The sequence below is a fragment of the Schistocerca piceifrons genome, chromosome 7 (genome assembly GCF_021461385.2).
Source record: "Schistocerca piceifrons isolate TAMUIC-IGC-003096 chromosome 7, iqSchPice1.1, whole genome shotgun sequence".
NCBI lineage: Eukaryota > Metazoa > Arthropoda > Insecta > Orthoptera > Acrididae > Schistocerca > Schistocerca piceifrons.
The window spans coordinates 81,032,839-81,056,920 of NC_060144.1; the positions used below are offsets into that span (position 1 = coordinate 81,032,839).

The 24,082-nt window shown below is 38.2% G+C and overlaps 1 protein-coding gene across 1 annotated transcript in view; it reads right to left on the reverse strand.

The window, feature by feature from the left end:
• The window catches only part of LOC124805446 (cationic amino acid transporter 3-like), a 142,121-nt gene that overhangs the window by 87,196 nt on the left and 30,843 nt on the right, over positions 1-24,082 (reverse strand). Inside the window, exon 5 of the mRNA XM_047266008.1 lies at positions 3,056-3,160. Within this exon, the coding sequence (XP_047121964.1) occupies positions 3,056-3,160 (105 nt within the window). The remainder of the gene's footprint in view (positions 1-3,055; positions 3,161-24,082) is intronic.

Here is a 24,082-nt window from a genome sequence, read left to right on the forward strand (position 1 = left end):
GAACTAATTCCGTGCACTCACTGCTTGTAATATGGGTGCACTTTCTGCTGCCACTGTCTTCTTCTATTTTTTTCTGTTTCAGATATCCAACAGTAAATTATAGTTTACATTTATTATGTGTTTACTAATATTTCTCAGACAGTTCATTCGAAAGAAGCTCTGAATTATTTTTGATTTCTTGTTACGTGCATTATAAGGCACTGTTGCTGATTGCTGGTTGCCGGGGGCAACTTCTCTGTCTTCTATTCTTTGGAGTCATAATTATGACTCAAATCAATTTTGTACACTTACTTGCAGGTACATTCTCCATTCACATTTTCCAGGGTCACCACATGGGGTGTATTTTTCCCTCTTCTCCTGCTGATGTATATTTTGTAGGGTTTGTGGTGGGTCTTATACCAGCACTAGTGTGAAGTCGCACCCCATGCCAATATAACCGGGGAATATTTTGCCGAGCCTAATACACCGCCAGATGAAAGTAGTATTACCTTTATCCTCTATTCTCAGAGTAGTTGTTTCGTGGTCTGGACTGTGCCACCTCCCTGTCGATCCCACTGTGGTGAAGATTTCTGGAATGCTTCTGCAAGTTCTCTCTATTGCACTACTAAATAAACAGCCACACTTCTCACAAACAGGGGTATATTTTGCCCAACATTTTCACTATTTTTTTAACAACACAACAAACAATTGCTACGGTAATATCACTCTCTTGAGTACATTCAAAAACGTCTGTATATGCATGCTTTAGGGCCTGAGAGAGAAACCCAGATAAACAAGTACTGCTGTTCAATTGTTCATTGTGCCCTTGTTGGTGTGTCATTTACTCCATGGCTCTCGAACTAAGACACTTGCTGCACCATGATACAAATGACTCCCGGACGACCAGTGGTTGTAATACTATTTTTACTGGTCCCCTTCTCACCGGCTCCACCACTGCTCCACATTCACTGCATACAAGAAAGGAAAACACACAGTTTCCCTTTCCTACTACATTTATCCTTATTCAACTTACTCACAAGCATCTCTTGTCGATGGCTTTCCAATGGTGTGTTGGGATGTTTACAAATTTCCCGAAACACTACAACTTCCTGTAGATTCTCTGCCTGGGCTGCTTGAGTTCATGCCTTTGGTAATTTGAAAGGTTATGTGGTTTCTGCATGAGAGAGCACCATCCCAATTCCACATTACAGTTTTGCAGACACGTCAACAACATCATCCTCAGATGCTGGGTAGGACATGGATGCCCTGTAGCATAACCTGTTAGATCACTGGACTTAAGCCCCCTGCATTTTTACCTCTGGGGGCATCTGATAAGCATTATGTATGCTGAACCAGATCCTATTGTGCAGATCCTTCAACAGCATGTTCACAACTCCTATGACACTATTCAGAGCGATGTTGGAACATACAAAAGAGTGTGGCAATCCATGATGTGATGTGTGAATACATGTGCTGCATCATGCAGAGGTAACTTTGAACATCTCTTGTCATGTGGTTGTGATGCAGCTCTGTACTGTGTTCTGGGATAATTTATTGTCATTGCACACACACCATCCATTTCTCGACACATGTTCATAGGACTTTAACCTCCCCGCAGTTTGTCAGTTTTATTAATGTTCACCCTGTGTTCGTATTTTTTTGATCAGTATGATTTACACCCATCCATCTTCAAGATTGACATTCGTAAAAACTCAATTCAATGAGCTGTGGATGAAGCATGACCAACAGGCATTACATGCACTGAGTATAAATAATAGTGAATTGAAAATGGCTAGCTTCTAGCTGAAATCTAGATCAGCCAATAAAATTTAAAAAGGATGACTAATCACTTAAATTTATGATTTACAATAATAAATCAGTTGAAAGGACATGTTCTGCGACATCAAGGGATCACCAGTTTAGTATTAGAGGCAAACCAAGAGCTGAATACAGTAAGCATATTCAAAAGAATGTAAGTTGCAGTTGTTATGCAGTGATGAAGAGGCTTGCACAGGGTAGAGTAGTTTGGACAGCTTCATCAAACTAATCTTTAGACTGAAGACCACAACAACATCTGTTCTCTTCTAATGCAAGTCTTAAATCTTTATTGTAAATCATGTTCCATCTGAATTTTTTACATTCATGCACTTGTTTCCTTATCTCTTTGCCTGTACAGTTTTCAAGAAATGGATGCTTGTTCATGACAAATTGCAGTATATACTAACGTTTCTGTGGTGCCTTTTGTCCTGGTATAGTTGATCATTTTAATATTTACAACTACTTCATGAAATTTATTATTGTCATTTTACTATCACTTCCAAGTTTTGTAATACATATCAGACAGAGAAAGGAATGAAGCAATGGAAAGTTCAGGTAGGAATCTCAACAATTTTATGAAAAGGATAGAGTGCTACTCACAGTAAAGATGACATGCTTAGTTGCAGAAAGACACAACAAAAAGAATGTTACACATTTAGCTTTCAATCAAAGTGCTCTTCAGAAAAGAAAGCACACACATATATTCACACAAGACATCACATCTCACGCACACATGATGTCTACCTCTGGCTGCTCCATCCGGAGTGCATTCTGGCTTGAGTGGCCATAGACACCAGTCATGTGTGTATGAAGTGCACTTGCTTCTGTGAATGTGTGTGTGTGTTTTCTGTTCTGATGAAGACTTTTGCTGAGATCTAAATGTGTAAAAGTCTTTACATTGTGCCTGTCTGAAACTCAATGTGAGAAAGAAATGAACCTGAAAGATAAATTGCAACGTATCTTTCAATAACTTTAGAATTTTCATTTAATAATGTCCATCCATATTCAGCTTTGGTTAGCATGAAAATGTGAAGGAAATATTGTGAACATACTACTGCAACGATTGTATGGTTTCATCAATGCATCTTCTGTTATTTATTTTAATTAATACATCTTGACTTAGAAACAATGCAATCAGACAATGAAATAAAAGAACATTGCAAAAGAGAAAAGTTTACCATTGCACAGACAAGTGCAAAAGTTCCTCTTAATAAAAATTATCATCATAATACAAGAATTTGTTAGTAGCATTACATACCTTGCAGGCTACCTGCTATGATGATAAATAATAAAACTGCAAAATTGATTGCAGCAGTGATGTTCATTATGGACGAGAATATCTTCACACAAAATGCAAGAACAACTGCAACAGATTAAGGCATCTTTAGTCATCTATTGTTTTTGTATATGTGAGAAAGTATTTTAATCTTTTGTGCTTATTTTATGACTACTGCATACATTGTAAAAGGTGTACATAGCTTTACTCCACTTTTTTTATATCATCTGCAAAGCAAATGTGTGGCTGACTTTTTTCTTCAAAAAATACCAATATACTCAAGGAAAATTGAACTACCAGCAGGAGATAAGCTGCAACTGTTTCATATAACTAAAGAAGCATCAGATTATTTCTTCAGAGTAATGGCTTTTCCACTAACTTACTGTTAAATTTAGCTGGAATAAGAATCATTAGTATTAAGCTGTTCAGTGATAGATTATTGTACAAATTAAGTTTCTAGGAGCTCTTCCCTTTTGTTAATGTACACCTTAACTCTTCCCTTACCCCTGAAAGTCCTTAATCTTTTTGGAATCTATGGAACATGATGAATGAATGAATACTCCTTTTTCCATCATCCTCTCTCACCCACTTGCATTTTGCACTCCACCCCTGTTTTGACATTTAACTCTATTTTTTTCATTTCTCTTTATTCTCTCACACTCTACCTTCCTCAGTTTTATGCTTATGGCTAACACTAATCTGCATTTTGCCTTTGCCTCTGACACTCATCTCTCTCTTTCTTTCTTATAGCCATCTATACTCAATTCCTCTATGGTTTTTTGTGGATGGAAACACCTTTGTGTGCATGTGGACTGTAAGGGACACACATGTAAACTCTATAAAATTTATAAATACACATTGGAGTAATGTGTCTCTTGTTTATCTCTGTTTATCAATTCCTGGTAATTTCCCAGAATGACTCCAACCATTATTTCAATTTCACTGCAGCAATTTTAATATGTTTTTTAATGGCAAACTTATCACTGGATGACACCTGAATGGACATATCAAATGTGGCAGGTGAAAAAGTGTAAAGATACAGTTTTTGCAAGTGGAGTCCCAATCTTTTGCCACAAATATTAACAATGATATGGCAAAATATCATTACATTTTGGGGTCACTTGATAGTGAAGTTGCTAAGCTGATTTCACATTTCATGTGCAAACCATTATCAACTTCTCCATATACAGACTTAAAAATCTATTACCACAGAATTTTAAGAACGAGAGTCACTCAAAGTTAAAAAATTGCTAATCAAAGTAGAACCATGAGACAAAAAGTCATCTGATTTGCTCTGAGAGATGTGTGCTCTTGCTGGAATGTGAGAAACTGATGATTTTTTGAACTATATGTCTTCAACGACTACCAACTAACAGGCAATCTGTGCTAGCATCCAGTTGAGATGTAAATCTCAAAGCAATTGGCTTCTATCTCTGATAAAATAGTAGAGATTACGACATACAGTCAATTTGTCTTCAGTATGGAAACTGTATCATCTCCATCTCAAGATAACAGACTTTCCCATCTATAAAGGTGGCTTTTGGAACTAATGATCCATTTTTAGAAATTACTAACTGAGACATGATCAAGAAGCAGATTGAAATCACTGCAGCTTTCACAGAAACGTTCTGTGTGCTGGTATTATAAATTCAAACAGAATGCAAAGAAATGCACAACTTCATGTTTATTTATTTCTCAGTAGTTTGTAAATGATCAGAGGGAAAACTAGCGTGCTATTCACTTGGTGGGGCAAGAATGAGGAGGCTAAATTATCTTGACACCTAGTCATAATGGATCACAACGCATGTTTTCGATTCTTGGTTGATTCTGGAGCAGACATTTCCGTATTGCCAGCAACAGTATTAGATCACAGAATGTTCAGAAAAGGCGATGGTTTGGTGTTTTCAATTGATCCACAGCATAAATATTGAGACTTGCTAACAAGATATCCTATTATTCTCATGGAGAAATGTAATTATGATTTTCCTCCTGTTAATATGCAACAGTTACAACAACAGGACCTCCAAGGCATGCATAAACTGACACTGATAACCAAAATAATTAGCAGAAGCAAGACTTGAATTTGGGAGATGATCAGTCTTGGCATATGTTGTCTTTCTAAAAGCTCCTGGTCTACTCCTCTCCACCTCCTTCCAAAGAAAGATGGAACTTGGGATCCCTGTGGAGATCATGGAGGTTTAAATGCTGTCACGTTGTCAGACCACTATCCAGTACTGCATTTACAAGATGTGAACTGTCAGTTCTCCAAGATAAAGATATTCTTTAAATTGACCTTATTGAAACTTGTCGCCCCATTCCCATTGTGACACAAGATGTGCCTAAAACAACTGTTACCACACCATCTGGACTTTTTGAATTTTTTAAGATGCCATATAGTCTATTCAATGCAGCACAAACATTCCAGTGACTTATTTGTAGCATTTTGAATGATTTGACTTTCGTGGATTCCTGTTTATATGACATTCTTGTTGCTGCAGCATTGGATGGAGAACATGTAATGCATCTGCAATAGTTTCTTGAATGGCTGGGTAATATCATCTTAACATTAATTTGGGAAAATACATTTTTGGAGAGAAAGAGAGCTCATTCTTGGGTTATTGTGTGTAGCATCAAGGAATTTCACCACCGTAAGAGAAAGTGAAAATAATGAAGGTCTTCCTTCATCCTAAAACAACAGTAGAACTATATCATTTTCCAGGACTGGTGAATGTATGCAGATGTGTACTACCACACCTGCAACCAGCCCAAGATGCTGGAGTTGGCAGTCATGTGAGCATAAGGTGTGCTTGCTTATGTTAAGATTGGTGTGTGTGTCTCTCTTTTACTGATGAAGGCTGTGGCTAAAAGCTTTACATAAGATCTTTTAATTGTGCCTGTCTGCAACTTAATGTGTCTTATGTCTGGTAAATAGCAATCTACCTTTTCCTACATTGTTGACACTTCACATTTGTTGAGTGAGCAAGAAGTTTTGCAAGCTCAAGAAGAAGAAATTGCTCAGTTGAGTTACTGAGCAATTTCTTCTTTATGAGCTAACAAAACCTCTTGTTCACTCAACAAACATGACATATTTGTTGCAGAATTACAGCAAACTGTGACACCTAAGAAGAACATGCTTGAAATTATGTCAATGGAATCACATTGGATCAGCCTTTCATGACAACATTTGTTACATTAGCTAATGTTTCTTTCAATAAAATTCTATAAATTGGTAACAGAAAGCAGCACCATTTGAGGGGCAGGTCACAAGCCATCCGTACATTGTTTCTGTGTGAAAGGAGTTCAGATTTCAAGCGATACATAGCTCAGACATTTAGAAAATTGCAGCCTGACCTATACTCGGTTGCAGTCTATTTAACACAAAGTTATGTCTCATGCTATCCCCAGCTTGGTCTTTAAAGTGTTAATAAATATAGAAAAATGTCGTTTTAGGTGCTTCAGAATTTATAATTCTTCTGAAGATGTGCAAAGTTTCAAACAAGTCTGAATGGCACATCCATAGTGGACCATCAAAATAGTATCTATGCAAGACACTTGTTACATGCAATGTGCTGCAATTGAATTCTTGGTCCTGGAAAAAGTAATTGTGGTGAACATCTATTTAATGTTTATGTGCAGTATATGGTAATGATGTAGTTGATAGAAGTACTGTTAGCCAAGGGCTAAAGAGGGTTCAAGTGTCAGGAAGAACAGAATCTGAGCCCAAAATCACTCATGTTCAGAATACCCTGTCACAGGTAACTGTTCCCAACATGGTGAATCGCACAGATCCCATTATTCATCACAACTCAACAACTGGCTCTAACAGCTATTGGTGGACATTTGAAGAGTGTGTCAATGATTAAGACTCTCGGATATTCAAAGCCATGATCAACATGGGTTCCATGAATGCTGAAAAAAGACCACAAGATACACAGAAAAGCCATTTCATCTGAACTGCTGGAGCAGCTTGAGGCTAGTGAAGAGACTTTTCTGTCATGGATCATTGCAGCTGATGAAATCTGGGTGCAATGATTTGATCCAGAAACAAAAAGGCAGTCAGTGGACTGGCAACACCTAGGTCACCAAAAAAGAAGAAATTCAGGATAGTTCCCTTTGCTGGCAAAATCATGTTTTCAGTCTATTGGAAATACGGTGGTGTTGTTCTTGTAGACATATTGACAAATGCTCAACCATTAACTGAGAGTCATATGTCAAGATTCTGAACAAGCTCAAAAAACTTTTCCAGTAGATCAGTGTGACATGAACCCAAAGGAAGTATTTCTGCAACATGACTCAGCATGCACACACACAAGTCCAAGTACTGGAGACACATCACCAAAATGGGTTGGCATCATTGTCTCATCCACACTATGGCCCAGACCTGGTACATTTGGACATCCATCAGCTGGAGCCACTTAAATATGGCCTGAAAATGATGAGAGCATAATTCTTGCAATGCAAACATGATGGCAGGCACATGATGAGAGTTTTTATCAGCAGGGAGCATATGCTCAGGCTGGCATGAGGCAAAAGAACAAGATGGAGACTACATAGAAAAATAATACTTTCTTTCTTTGTTTCTTTCTTTTGCTGATGCCTTTTCCCATAGTTTTGCAGGGTCAGCATGGTTATAAATGGATTTGGCACCCTGTACCCCCTAGGACGGAATGAGTGTACCCCAGCTGTCTGCATCTAGTGTGATCCATGGAATTGTGCGAACGTGTTCAAATGTTTGCGAGTTGTGTAACTGAGGCGGAACGTGGGGAACAGCCTGGTATTCACCTAGCGGGATGTGGAAATTTGCCTAAAAACCACATCCAGGCTCACTAGCATACCAGCTCTCATTGTAACCCACCAGGCAGATCTGATCCAGGGCCGGCAGTCCTACCCGAGCCCAGGAAGCAGCGCATTAGCACTCTCGGCTACCCTGGCAGGTAAGTATAAAAATAGTACATATCTAAGAAATGTTGACTGATATTGTCACAAAATTCTAACTCCTCATATTATATGTTTTCTAAATAAAAAATTCAGGGAATTATTGGCCCTTGCATATAAAGTAGATGTCATAACATAAGGTATGAATATGCGCAGACAATGTACAATGCAGGATATCACAAATTAGCATTGGCTTATAAACCAGCAAGTAAAAGAGATGTAGTTGGATGTAAAAATCAATACAAAGGCAATCTTTATAGATGGATTAAGCTTAAATATTAATCTATGAAGCAAAGAAAAGAGAACAATCATAGTATATACACACTCAGAATGCGTTTTTTTCCCAATTTGGTGTTCATGAATTGCATGTCAATCATTCTCCTTCCCACATATTATGTATCTGGGACATTTCTATACTTTTTTTGTAAGTATTTAACTTTCACAAAACTATTAAATAATTTACTATTTCTGTCAATTCTGATTGAATTATTCCATCTGGGACTAAAAAGTACATTAAGGAAAGAAATAGCTGTATGGCACTATTGGCTGTGAGATATGAAAGGGTAGGTTCAGCCATCTACTTGGGAGGGGATTTCTAGCTCCACAATAATGGCTCCTTTCCATGCTTTGCATGAGTGATGTGTCCTAAATATATCTGTTGGGTTTAGCTGACTATAGAGGTTATTTCCTCCCCCCATGAACCATGGACCTTGCCGTTGGTGGGGAGGCTTGCATGCCTCAGCGATACAGATAGCCCCGTACCGTAGGTGCAACCACAATGGAGGGGTATCTGTTGAGAGGCCAGACAAATGTGTGGTTCCTGAAGAGGGGCAGCAGCCTTTTCAATAGTTGCAAGGGCAACAGTCTGGATGATTGACTGATCTGGCCTTGTAACAATAACCAAAATGGCCTTGCTGTGCTGGTACTGGGAAAGGCTGAAAGCAAGGGGAAACTACGGCCATAATTTTTCCTGAGGGCATGCAGCTTTACTGTGTGATTAAATGATGATGGCGTCCTCTTGGGTAAAATATTCTGGAGGTAAAATAGCCCCCCATTCGGATCTCCAGGCAGGGACTGCTCAAGAGGATGTCGTTGTCAGGAGAAAGAAAACTGGCACTCTACGGATCAGAGTGTGGAATGTCAGATCCCTTAATCAGGCAGGTAGGTTAGAAAATTTAAAAAGGGAAATGGATAGGTTAAAGTTAGATATTGTGGGAATTAGTGAAGTTTGGTGGCAGGAGGAACAAGACTTCTGGTCAGGTGACTACAGGGTTATAAACACAAAATCAAATAGGGGTAATGCAGGAGTAGGTATAATAATGAATAGGAAAATAGGAATGCAGGTAAGCTACTACAAACAGCATAGTGAATGCCTTATTGTGAGCAAGATAGACATGAAGCCCACGCCTACTGCAGTAGTACAAGTTTATATGCCAACTAGCTCTGCACATGACGAAGAAATTCAAGAAATGTATGATGAAATAAAAGAAATTATTCAGATAGTGAAGGGTGACAAAAATTTAATAGTCATGGCTGACTGGAATTTGGTAGTGGGAAAAGGGAGAAAAGGAAACATAGCAGGTGAATATGGATTGGGGCTAAGAAATGAAAGAGGAAGCCGCCTGGTAGAATTTTGCACAGAGCACAACTTAATCATAGCTAACACTTGGTTCAAGAATCATAAAAGAAGGCTGTATACATGGAAGAAGCCTGGAGATACTGACAGGTTTCAGATAGATTATATAATGGTAAGACAGAGATTTAGGAACCAGGTTTTAAATTTTAAGACATTTCCAGGGGCAGATGTGGACTCTGACCACAATCTATTGGTTATGACCTGTAGATTAAAACTGATGAAATTGCAAAAATGTGGGAATTTAAGGATATGGGACCTGGATAAACTGAAAGATCCAGAGGTTGTACAGAGTTTCAGGGAGAGCAAAAGGGAACAATTGACAGGAATGGGGGAAAGAAATACAGTAGAAGAAGAATGGGTAGCTTTGAGGGATCAAGTAGTGAAGGCAGCAGAGGATCAAGTAGTTAAAAAGATGAGGGCTAGTAGAAATCCTTGGGTAACGGAAGAAATATTGAATTTAATTGATGAAAGGAGAAAATATAAAAATGCAGGAAATGAAGTAGGCAAAAAGGAATACAAACGTCTCAAAAATGAGATCGACAGGAAGTGCAAAATGGCTAAGCAGGGATGGCTAGAGGACAAATGTAAGGATGTAGAGGCTTATATCACTAGGGGTAAGATAGATACTGCCTACAGGAAAATTAAAGAGACCTTTGGAGATAAGAAAACCACTTGTATGAACATCAAGAGCTCAGATGGAAACCCAGTTCTAAGCAAAGAAGAGAAAGCAGAAAGGTGGAAGGAGTATATAGAAGGTCTATACAAGGGCGATGTACTTGAGGACAATATTATGGAAATGGAAGAGGATGTAGATGAAGATGAAATGGGAGATACGATACTGTGTGAAGAGTTTGACAGAGCACTGAAAGACCTGAGTCGGAACAAGGCCCCCGGAGTAGACAACATTCCATTGGAACTACTGACGACCTTGGGAGAGCCAGTCCTGACAAAACTCTACCATCTGGTGAGCAAGATGTATGAAACAGGCGAAATACCCTCAGACTTCAAGAAGAATATAATAATTCCAGTCCCAAAGAAAGCAGGTGTTAACAGATGTGAAAATTACCGAACTATCAGTTTAATAAGTCACACCTGCAAAATACTAACGTCGTGAATTCTTTACAGACGAATGGAAAAACTAGTAGAAGCCGACCTCGGGGAAGATCGGTTTGGATTCCGTAGAAATGTTGTAACACGTGAGGCAATACTGACCCTACGACATAAGCTAGATTAATGAAGGGCAAACCTACATTTGTAGACTTAGAGAAAGCTTTTGACAATGTTGACTGGAATACTCTCTTTCAAAATCTGAAGGTGACAGCTGGGTAAAATACAGGGAGCGAAAGGCTATTTACAATTTGTACAGAAACCAGATGGCAGTTATAGGACTCGAGGGACATGAAAGGGAAGCAGTGGTTGGGAAGGGAGTGAGACATGTTTGTAGTCTCTCCCCGATGTTATTCAATCTGTATATTGAGCAAGCAGTGAAGGAAACAAAAGAAAAATTCGGAGTAGGTATTAAAATCCATGGAGAAGAAATAAAAACTTTGAGGTTCGCCGATGACATTGTAATTCTGTCAGAGACAGCAAAGGACTTGGAAGCTCAGTTGAACAGAATGGATAGTGTCTTGAAAGGAGGATATAAGATGAACATCAACAAAAGCAAAACGAGGATAATGGAATGTAGTCGAATTAAGTCGAGTGATGCTGAGGGAATTAGATTAGGAAATGAGACACCTAAAGTAGTAAAGGAGTTTTGCTATTTGGGGAGCAAAATAACTGATGATGGTCGAAATAGAGAGGATATAAAATGTAGACCGGCAATGGCAAGGAAAGCGTTTCTGAAGAAGAGAAATTTGTTAACATCAAGTATATATTTAAGTGTCAGGATGTCATTTCTGAAAGTATTTGTATGGAGTGTAGTCATGTATGGAAGTGAAACATGGATGATAAATAGTTTGGACAAGAAGCGAATAGAAGTTTTCAAAATGTGGTGCTACAGAAGAATGCTGAAGATTAGATGGGTAGATCACATAACTAATGAGGAAGTATTGAATAGGATTGGGGAGAAGAGAAGTTTGTGGCACAACTTGACCAGAAGAAGGGATAGGTTGGTAGGACATGTTCTGAGGCATCAAGGGATCACCAATTTAGTATTGGAGGGCAGCGTGGAGGGTAAAAATTGTAGAGGGAGACCAAGAGATGAATACACTAAGCAGATTCAGAAGGATGTAGGTTGCAGTAGGTACTGGGAGATGAAGAAGCTTGCACAGGATAGAGTAGCATGGAGAGCTGCATCAAACCAGTCTCAGGACTAAAGACCACTGAAGAAGAGGAGGGTATTTATATAATGTGGTGTCATGTTTGTGTTTTATGACAGTGAGAGCAGGGAGAGGATGAAACCTTACACCAGCACACAGATTAATCCCCTCAAATATCACACAGGGACCACTAAGCTTAACAATCCGAGGCAACAGACAGATCACCACTGACAGTGTCACCTGACCTCACTTCATGTAAAATTGTGCAGAGGGTTGGAATTTAATTGAGGTCATTGGTGCAAAGCCTGATAGTCAAGGACTTTTATGCAACCATCTCTCCTCTCCTTGCTTGTCAATTACTGATGGTGAACATTTCCTCCATCACCAGGATTTGAACTGAATACTTCAAAGGGAAACTGCATCACACATATATGCCTTAGTTACCTCAGCTATGGCACCTTTAAAAAATTCAGTATGTGGTGGTAGTGGTGGTATGTGCAGGGCAGCCAACACTGCATTCACTAATGCCCTTACAAAAGTAATTGGACACAACTGTGATTATTTTTTAGAAGTATGTACCAAAAGATAAAATAAGGAACTTAAATTTCAGCCATCCTGCTCCAGGCTCGTTCTCTCACACTCACACATACATTTTCACACAGGAGACCTAAATACTTGGGCCTTGAATCATCTTGTAAAATACAGACTATAACTATACAACAGCTAAAATAATAAATGAACCAGTCACCCTGGAAACACATAAAAATCTTCTACCTAAGAAACTGTGTAGAACATCAGACATTACACAGAATCTAAAACCTGAACAACCCATGTCGCATTAAGAGTATCTCCTCCCACACCAGTGCCCAGAAGGAGGAACACCACAGCTGTGTAGATTGTTTCACCACCACTGTTTGTTGTTCCTCAACCTTTAACCACTTCTCCCCCCACAGATACAGGACCGTGTGCCTCAACAGCAATGTAAATGCATTTGTGGGACAGTACATGGAAAAATATTCAAAGCAGACATCCTTTGGTACTGCTGGTTCATTATCCTCAATTCCCATGTGCCCTGGTGTACTTGGTAGCATGATTACACCACATCTGCTGCAACACCCTCAAGATCACATCTAACTCAGCATCATAAACTGTGAATGTATCAGGTAATCCAGTCTTGAGAGCATATTCTGAAAATATTGCAGTGCAGCCAGAGGGTTCCCCTGCTTAGATCCATTCATGTAAACCACATACAGGTTCAGTGCTCAGGTAAATCACTATAAAACTCAATTTAAAAACATATTCTGAGGTATAATTCTTTTTGTACACTGAAAAATCTGAAATAATCCTGGATCTCCTTCTTAACTGGGATGGTAAATAACTATAATCTTTATGAACACAGAAATATGGTGTGCACTGTGAGCAACTAGGTCATGGTTCAAGCAAATTCTGAAAGGCCTTATTTCTTATGATGTAATTCTGAATAATCGCTCTACCAGAGGCCATGCAATGATATGGAATTCCAGTAACTGTGGGGTCAAGGGTAGGCTGCAGACATGTTGCACCATGATGATCAGCCAAGGCACAACATGTGCAGCCATTGTCAAGGCAGGATTGCATAAACGCCGTGTAAAATTGGAACAGACATGTTTGGTTTGCTTCTGATGACCTGTGGCCCAGGAATTTTAATATATTCAATGCCTTTAGGTTTTTTGCCTTCGTATTCTTCAGGTGTTATAACCATATCAGCTGCTCATCAAATGTGAGAGTCAGAAATCTCACTGAGCTTTTAAAATTGAGAACAGTATCCCTCATTGTAAGAATAGGTCTGTTGAAAGGGCATTGGGAGCAATTAAAAATTAAGGCAAACATATTTTTCTGAAGAGGACTTGTGCTATCTACCCAATCTTCCAATCATCTTATTGTTAGTTGCAGCTGACAAGTAGTCATTTCAGTATATGAAGAGATGCAAACTATGGCAAAGCCATCCACAAACAGTGAACACTGAACAAAAGCTTTAACTAAGGACATGATACCATTGATTGGTACAACATGACTCAAGCATAAAACAGATCCCTGATGAACAGCATTCTCTTGCTCAGATTGCACAGGAAGAGCACACCAACCGAGAGCTAAAAATCATCTTGGAAAGACAACCTTGTGAATATGGTTAGATGTCCTCAAAAAGCCCATTTGTGGAGCTATCCTAGGAAGTTATTTGTATTTTTATTTCTTTGTTCAATCAGTAAATCATGATTAAGTGTATAGTTCATGCAAAGGATACAAGATAAGTCACATTTAATATAGTACAGATGAGGTTATACCCACTGTGATTTAGAAAACAACAGTCAATTCATGTTGAATACTGGTAACAAAATTATAAAGACAATAAGGTCATTGAAAGAACAGTATGGTTTAGAATAACTGTATGAGCAATTACACCATATTTTCTTGGTGCTCCAAAAAGGCAGAAATGGAATAGAAGCAATGGTCAAGCATTTTAAACTTAGGTATGTGTCATGTGGTAATACAACATAATACCAGTTCATACTGGCATTATGTTGTATGTACTCCTTCCATACAAATGTTTTGCTTACTGTATTGACATGCAGGTAATGCTTCTGCCAAGTATCATGAGAGTGGAAATAATAATTATGTTTGAAGAGTTTTCTTCTATTAATATGCTCACTTTTATGAATAATAATACATCGTAGATGTATAAACAAGGAAGGGGTAGTATACTGAGACAGCTAAATATTAGCCTACAGGAATTTCTGTGTTTAGTATGTGTTCTTAGTCCAATAATCTTTTTTTGTAGGCTGAATGTTTTTTTGCTGCATATGGAATTTCCCCAAAGATAATTCCATATGTCATTAGTGAATGGATACTGCTATGGTAAACTGTGACTACTGATGCATAGCTTGTATTTTGTGAAGGGATTCTTACAGCATATGTAAATTTATCTAACTTTTTATTTACATTTGTCATGTGTGTCTCCCATTTCAGCTTATCCTGCATATGTATAATTATAATTTTGTCACATTCGCATATGACACAGTTTTTCCATCAATATTAAAAATCATTGTCGCCAGTTGGAGCTTCTGTGAAGTGTGAAAATTGACTCACACAGGTTTTTAAGTATTTATTATTAGCTCAATTGTTCTGAATCATTCTGTTAAATTTTGTATTACATCTGCAGCAGTTTTTTGTATGCTGTCTTCATCACATGACTTAATTAGGATAACTGTTTCATCTGCAAAAATGATCGGATGGATCATTAACATAAAGAATCAAAAGAATGGGCCCAAGGACTAACACTCCATATCTGACTTCTTGTGCATTACTACAAAAATTAGAAATTTTGTGCATTTTTATATGTTTGTATTTTATTTAAGTGATCTGTTAATGATCATGCAGGTAAGAGTGGATCCACCTGCTTGGTAGGCTTTGTATTCCATGGTTTCTTAGCTTCTGCAACAGGATGCCATGATCAGTTACATCAAAAGCTTTACTAAGGTCAAGGAATAAGTAAGAAACTTGTTGCTTACTAACCACTGCAGTTATAGTTTCATCTAGAAAGGGAAAAATAGTTAACTGTGTTGATCTGTCAGTTCTGAACCCATGTTGTGAATCACATACTATCATTTTCTTAATTAGCACAGCTGTTAGTCTGCTAAGAAACAGTTCTTCCAGAATCTTGCCAAAGCCTACGAATACTGATACAGGTCTATAGTTTGCAGCTTCAAATTTGTCTCCTTCCTCGTACAGTGGTGTTACCGTACTTCCACCATTTTCAGGTTTTTGAGAATATACCACTCATCAATGATGAGTTGAAAATATATATTAATGGTCCTATGATAAATACTGCACTTGCTATGATGATAATATCTGGTATTTCGTCAGTAGCTGCTGAATATTTATTGGGTAATCTTTTTAGAACCATAAATAATTCCTCAAGTGCTGTAGGAGACATAAACAGAGTTCTTGTATAACTCTTTGAATCTGAATGTAGTGTATCGTGGTCTGTTTGTTGAGCTGTAATGTATGGTAATCAGGTGTTGTGCTATATTTGAAAAGAAACTCTTAAACATATTAGCCACTTCTGTGGGGTCAGTTATTTTATTGTTATTTTCGTGAAATTCTATGTTGTTGTGGTCTTATGATGTATTACCTGTTACTTTTTTGATGATATTCCAGGTTGCTTTAGTCTTGTTCCTGGAATTTTCTATTTATTTGTCATTTTACATCTTCTTTGCTTTTGATAAAACTTGTTGAATAATTGGTCTTTATTGTTTAAAATAATTAATGAAAACAAGATTTTTTGTTTGCTCTGAGTGTTCATCTAATTTCCTTTTATTCTGTCACAATATTTTTATTCCTGCTGGGATCCATTTATTTATATTGTTCATAGAATTTATTACTGATGTTTGTTTATGAAAATCTATTTCAAAGAAAACTGTTTGTATGTGGCCATAAATTTATCAAACTTATCATCTGTGTTGTTTGAGCTGTAAACATCATTCCAGATTATTCTTCTCAAGAGAGAGTAGAATTTATTTACATGTTTATTATTGAACTTCCTCATATTAACTGTAGTGTTTTAGGTTTTGTGTCTCCTGGAATAGCTATTGTTAGTATGTGGGCCTGGTGATCACTAAAACCAGTGTTTACAGTTTGCATGCTGTAGGTATATTTATCTGAATTTACAGAAACCTGATAAGTGGTTATTCCAGAATTACTAGTTATATGAGTTGGGCTAGTTATAATTAGTTTTATGCTAAAGAACTTCAGTGTATCTTTAATTTTGTATTTAAATTTATTGTATTTGGAGAAATCAACATTGTAGTCCCCACACACAAAAATGTTTTTCTTGAGGGATTGAAATTCTCTAACAGCTCTTCCATTATTATTATAAAAACACTTTTACAATCATCTTGTGTCCTATGTACACAAATGATAACTGTATTTTGAATCGGCAGTTCTACTGTTGACGGTTCTATGTCACTTTCTCTGGATAAGCTATCAGATTTGATTATATTACTAAATTCCATATTTTCTTGGGCACATATGCAGCTAAAACCATGCCTGGGTATTTTTCTACAAAATGTGCCTGCTAATTTGAATTGAGGTGGGTGAGTCACTTTTAACATGTCTCTATTGCTTCATTCTTGAGAAATCTTATGACACTACTTGGGAACATATCAGTAATAAGACCAATGTTATTTTACTCCAATTCCCAAAAGATTCAACAAAGAATATATACAAAAAAATCAGCATGGTTTATCATTATTTAGTGCAAACAGTGAACTGTTCAAAATTATGCAACAAAAGCAGAATATAACCAAACTTAGAAATGGAAAGACTGTCCATGATAAATTCACATGTTGTGGTTTTCACTTGAACAGACAAGGGAAGGAACAAGTATGTAATGAGCTTTCTTCATTAATTAAAATGAGCAGTTGTGCAAAACATGTGCATTCATCTTTGAAACAACAAGTCTGCCTGAAGACATCAGTGTATCAACAAAACAAATACAGTTTGAAAGCCAGTGTGATAAACATGAAACAGAAATATCACTCAAATCATTTAAAAAGATTTCTGTTTCATTCAGCTTGTTGGAAAGAGACTGAACATTCTGGTGGATCTATTTATAGTGTGAACAAGGGATGTTATTGCACCTTGCTTGACCACTTACCTCTTTTTGATCTAGTGTCATCACCCACCTCTCATTTTGAGAGGTGAGTGATGTCTTCCTGCTAGCTGATTCCCTAGAATCCATTTGTCAAGAAGCACTTGTTTCATTTTTGGCACTTTTATCACACTGGCTTTCAAACTGTATTTGTTTTGTTGATACACTGATGTCTTCAGGCAGACTTGTTGTTTCAAAGATGAATGCACATGTTTTGCACAACTGCTCATTTTAATTAATGAAGAAAGCTCATTACATACTTGTTCCTTCCCTTGTCTGTTCAAGTGAATACCACAACATGTGAATTTATCATGTGACAGTCTCTCCATTTCTAAGTTTGTTTATATTCTGCTTTTGTTGCATGATTTTGAACAGTTCACTGTTTGCACTAAATAATGATAAACCATGCTAATTTTTTTGTATATATTCTTTGTTGAATCTTTTGGGAATTGGAGTAAAATAACATTGGTCTTATTACTGATATGTTTCCAAGTAGTGTCATAAGATTTCTCAAGAATGAAGGACATATCTACAAGGCATTGTCTCATAGGAAAGATTGTTGTATTTCCAACTGTGGCAGGGTGATGTTGTCAAGGGTTGAACAACACTTTCTAGATGCACACTGGAAGTTATTAAGTAGCTCCTACAATTTTAGGAAACAAGCCAGCCTCCAGTTGACCATGCATTCTAATGTCTTTGCTAAGCAGCAAGCGAGGGCAACACTGTGGCAACTAGAGGGTAATGTGTGGTCCTTCTCAGGTTCCAGAAGAGGTAATGTAATGGCCTCCCTCCACGAGTTGGAAAAGTCTCCATTCAAATAAGTGTTACTAACAAAAAGAGGTAGAAACATTTCCTTTGCATGATTTTTGAGGTACTGTAACTTGCTGTACTTAATTTGAACCTTACCTGTGTAGGTAGTGGGGAGTGGGCATAGTAATTATGATGGTAAATAATCACTGTACTCCCATCTCTTACTATGAATATTTTTATTCTCACAGCATATACACAATATGTGTGGCATAGAGCACGTACTGCAGAGACCTGATCTGGCAAAGATACAGTTGTTCTTGCTGCAGTAGGGCAGCGATATTATTGGGGGGGGGGTTAGAGCCAGTGGTTATATGTCCCCACACCTGGTACATTCTCTTTGACCTGAAACAACGAACGATCAAGCTCCCACATATGAAAAGGCAGTTATAGTTCAGTGTTTTTGTAATGGAAATTCCCACCACTCCTCTCCATTAATGCCCAATGGTGGTGGAAAATTGAATCCTTATTTTCAGGGGCAGTGATGGAACTGATGTCCTCTGCCATCGCCAGCATGATGTCTCCAGGAATAGACTGGAGCCACCCCTGCTTTGGTACAGGAGTTGTGAGTTATTAGTGCTCTGACAAATTTGCCAGACATGCTCCTTATGACTTCCCATAGCTCTGAAGAGCTAGTGGAACAAGTCCAGACACACTTGCAATGTCTTCCTGTTACTTTGCCTTCATGACCCAAAAAGCTGTGAGGTTCACATCAGCTAGCTGGGATATGAACCATCAGAAGGCCATGCATCTAACACTGATTGTAAAATGGTTTAATTTTAAAAAGGCCAGTTGGGAAACTTTTGCAGAGAAACTGGATAAAACCATAGTAAACCTCGCCCCAACCCCAGAGAACTTCCAGGCATTTGTGTGAATGCTACATAGAATCTCCAGACAACATGTACCACAAGGCTACTCACAGCAGTACATCCCAGGTCTCTCACATGACTCCAGGCTTCTCCTAGCCAAATATAAGGAATTATACCAAAAGGTCCCCTTTAACTGCTCTGGACGTGTTAATGCGTGTGCCTTTGTACCTGTCCCTGTGTGCTCTGAACGTGTTTATACACACCACCATTCCTTCTACCTGGTACTCTGAACATATCTGCATGTAGACATGTTCAGAGTACCAGATAGAAGGACTGGTGATGCACGTAAACATGTTCAGAGCACACAGGGACAGGTACAAAGGCGCACACGTTAACATGTCCAGAGCAGTTAAAGGGTTAATCAAGAAACAATATCATGTGGTACGGCTTTGATGGAAGTGCTTAGTGAAGCTCAGGAAAATAGATGGCTGGAGACCCTGGAGAGGGTGGATCTGACACACAGCAGCAACATAGTTGGAATCTTATTAAAAAACTTGACAAAGACCCAAATGGTCCCGAACAATCTGCTGTGGTAACACCCAGTCAAGTGGCTCATCAACTGTTCCTAAATGGAAACACTAATACAAAACAACATGAGTAAAAATTAACAGAACTTTAGAATCAGAAACTAATAGGTTTTTAACACACTTTACAGTGAAGGAATTCAACAAGGGTCTTAGCAATATGAAAAGTGGCAAAGCAGCTGAGGTGGATGACATGTGCGTGGAGCAGATCAAACAGTTTGGACAGGGCACAAAGAACTGGATCCTATGACTTTTCAGTCAATCTCACAAAACATGTAAGATCCCCAAGATGTGGAGAAAGGCAAGGATAGTTGCACTCTTGAAACCTGGGAAGGCACCTGATTCACCAAAGAACTATTGCCCAGTTTCTCACCTGTGTCATCTTTACAAACTGTTTGAGAGATTTATTTTAAATCATACAACTGACTCTATTGAGGTGAAACTTATTCCTCAACAAGCTGGTTTTAGACCTGGAAAATCATGTACTAGCCAAATTCTTTGCTGAACAGAACACATAGAGGAAGGATACCAAAATAAAAAAATAACAGGGCTAGCCCTGGTCGACCTTAGTTTGCATATGATACAATTAACCACAGGCTGCTGCTCCAAAATCTCTATAAGAACTAAGAGACTATCTATTTGTTAAGATTATCAAGTCCCTATTACAAAATAGACAATTTTATCTAGTCCTCAATGGGGAAAAGAGCAGATGGATAAACCAGAAAAATGGGCTGGCCCTAGGAAGCGTTTTTGGCGCCCTCCCTATTTAATCTGTACACCAACAACCAACCAATGCCTAAGCATACAAAATATTTTCTGCATGCAGATGACTTGGAAATTACAGCACAGGGGAGAACCTTTGAGGATGTAGAACTGAAGCTGGAGAAAGCTCTTAGAGAAATGTCAGAGTATTATAAAAACAAATTTCTTAAGCCAAACCCTCCAAAACACAAGTCAGGGCCTTCCACCTTTGATCCTGGCAAGCTAACCATAAACTTAATGTGTCTTGGAATAATACCACACTGGAGCATACTGACAAACGAACTTACCTGGGTGTGGTGCTGAACAGATCTCTGACATACATGTACCATTGCAAAAAGACACAACAAAAGGTAACCGCCAGAAATAATATTCTGCAGAAACCAGCTAACAGCAAATGGGGTGCTAAACCTTCCATATTAAGAACCACAAAAACCTTATGCTTCTCTACAGCTGAATATCCCTGCTCAGTATGGTTCAGATCAACCCATGCAAAGAATGTTGACATAAGTCTTAATGAAACATGTCAATTAACAATGGGATGCATGAAATCTACTTCCCTACCACAACTATGTAGAACTGCCAGATTTAGAAATCGCTACTCTTGGATAACATCACATGAATTCACAGAGAGGCTTAGACAAACTACTGATTATTGTCATCCAATGGCATTGAGTGTAAACCCGGACAATTGAAATCCCGTAAAAGTTTCTTAGCCATAATAACAGACAAACCACCAGTTCATTACCCACCTGCACAGGAAGTGCCCAGTGGATTCAGCACAAACTGGAAGACATGGTGGATACTGAACCGAATAAGGACAGGGCTGGCCCCAGTGATGACAAATATGATTAGATGGGGTCTTTGAACCACTGATGATAAGCATGACAGTGGTGTTGTGCTGGATACAGAGCATATGGTCGCCTGCCCAAACTGCTCTTACAGGTGCAACCCCAATGATTTATGGCTGGACAAGAGAGAAGCCTTGGACATGTTCCTATACTGGGCTGAAAGATTGTGACCTGGTTTCCAGACCTAAGTAAGTGTGAAGTGACACTCATTGACCCATCATAGGACATGTCACTTCTGAAGTTGGCATGTGGACTTTGGGGCAGACACATTATCAGCATGATGGATCATGCCAGTAATGTAGTTCACCCAGTTCTGCCATTATTATAATGTTCAAACACATTTAGCTGTACAACATGCATATTTCTCTGCTGCACATCCACCTGGCAGTTTCCCTTCAGGGACTGCTCTGTCTGTGAGGTAGATACAGGTGGGGAAGTAGTCACTTGAATGCAAGTCGTCAACTTCTTCCCATTGAGAAGCATTTATAAGAGCAGGGAAACAGAAAGCAATGTCTGTGACAGAGAATGACCCCACTGCAAGGCTAAAGTGTACGCTGCTACTACAAATGAAAAGGCATAACTCTTGTGACACAACAAGGCTTTCACAAATTGACTCTGGTAAGGTTGGAGAAGATCCCACATCAAATTATGTGCATTAAAATCTCCGCCTGCTTAGCTGAGCAGTAACGTGCTTGCCTCCCATGCAGCAGGTCCAGGTTCAAGTCCCGGCCAGCTTGGAGGTTTTCTCACTCTTGGACTGGGTGCTGTGTTGTCCTCATCATCATTTCATCCTCATCACCAGCACACAAGTCACCCAGTGTGGCGTTGACTGAAATAAGACTTGCACTCGGTGGCTGAACTTCCTCAGATGGGGCCTTCCAGCCAACAATGCCACACATTCATTTTATTTTTTATACAGGTAGGAATGTTTGGGAAAATTGTGCAGTCAGATCATAAAGTGCCTCTCCATCCAAAACTTCTTTGGGTGATAGATATGCAGGGTAGTCCAAAAATCTGTCAACATTCGAAAATTCAATACTTCACAGAATGCTGTAAGCAGAGAGGTTCAAATTGACACACATGCTTGAGATTAAATTGGTTTTATTGAAACAAAAAAGTGCATGAAGTGACCAACATATGATGCAAAGGCAATAACTAGCATAACCATTGATTTTTTTAGCAAAAACGATGTTCTTTACAACAAATGCTCAACATGTTGGCCATCATTCATCAACAATACCTGCATTTGAGAGACAATATTGTCAACAACAATGTACATCATATTAATGGATATGGTGAGAAACTCCCATTGGATATTGTCTTTTAACATTCATAATGAGACTGGACAACTGTTGTAGTCTTGCGACTTCAGGTAACCTGGGAGCCCAAGTGCGATGGACATGGCTGCTCATCATGTGATCCACACCAAATAATGTGTTCAAGAGATCTTTTACATGTGTAGCAATATCTGCAAAAAAAATGGTACCTTCCAGCAGGTGTTTATCAGCCAATCTAGGGATGATCTGACTCCATCTCTGACTACAGCTCAGTTTATTCATGATTTTAATCGGGTAACACTCAAGTGCTGCTGTCGAGCATCATCTGTTGGCCAGTTTTTGCAGATATGTTTGGTTTCAATAAAATCTCATGTTATTTCAGGAATGTGCTTCAAATTTTACCTCTCTCCCTAGATTATTTCAAATATTAGTGCATGTTCAAATGTTAACACATGTTTGGGTTACACATTACTAAAAGTAGCTTTGTATGGTGTACGCACTTTTATAGTAATTGCCTGATTACTTGTTCTGAGAGGGACAATAATGGAGTGTCCAATGTAACGTGACTAATTTACAATGCAGTCTTTGTGATTAGTGTAGGGGGCAACACAAACCCACAAGAATTTTAATATTTTGAAGCTATAGTTAGTATCTTGTCACCAATGCTTATTACTGTTTATCATAATAATTTTATGTGTAAGGAATGTTGCTAATTTACAGCAGTAGAAAGTATTTCTTTGTATGCCACAAAATGCAGCCACATTTTCGATTATTACATAAATTTTTATATAAAGATAGGATCAATTCATCTATTTGTCTATTATCAAATAGTGTTATAAATGCTACTAATTAAGACAGTTGTGTGATTAATACGTAATTTGAAATTATTTCAGTGTTAAACCAGATACTTACTTTTTGGAAGCCTAATTTTGAACCTGAATTTTTGTAACAGAGTAACTTTTAATTACAAGTTTAATTTTCTGACCATATCAACAATATTTTGTAAAATAGTAAATGTTATGACTTGACATACAGGATGAAGGTGTGCATCAAATCAGTTGTGGATATGTAAAAGTGAGTCCTAGATCATGATTTTATTCATCAGTACACAAAATTTACTTTTGCTCCATGGTGACATGCCTGAATTTCTGGCATGTGAATCCCCTCATGAAGTTGGGAATGTATTGTCTGCCTTTTAGTCTTATAAATCTAGCCTTAATATAATCTGACAAAATGAGTTAGTTGAATGCAAACGCAAATGTTTCTGTTTTTTCTGTTTCATTCACCCGATACATTTAACTTCGCACTTCAGTGAGCACTTTGTCACCCTTTATAAGCTTGATGCATGATGTCACTGCATGTTATTACTCCTTGGCTGTAGTTAACAGTACATTGCATTTCAGC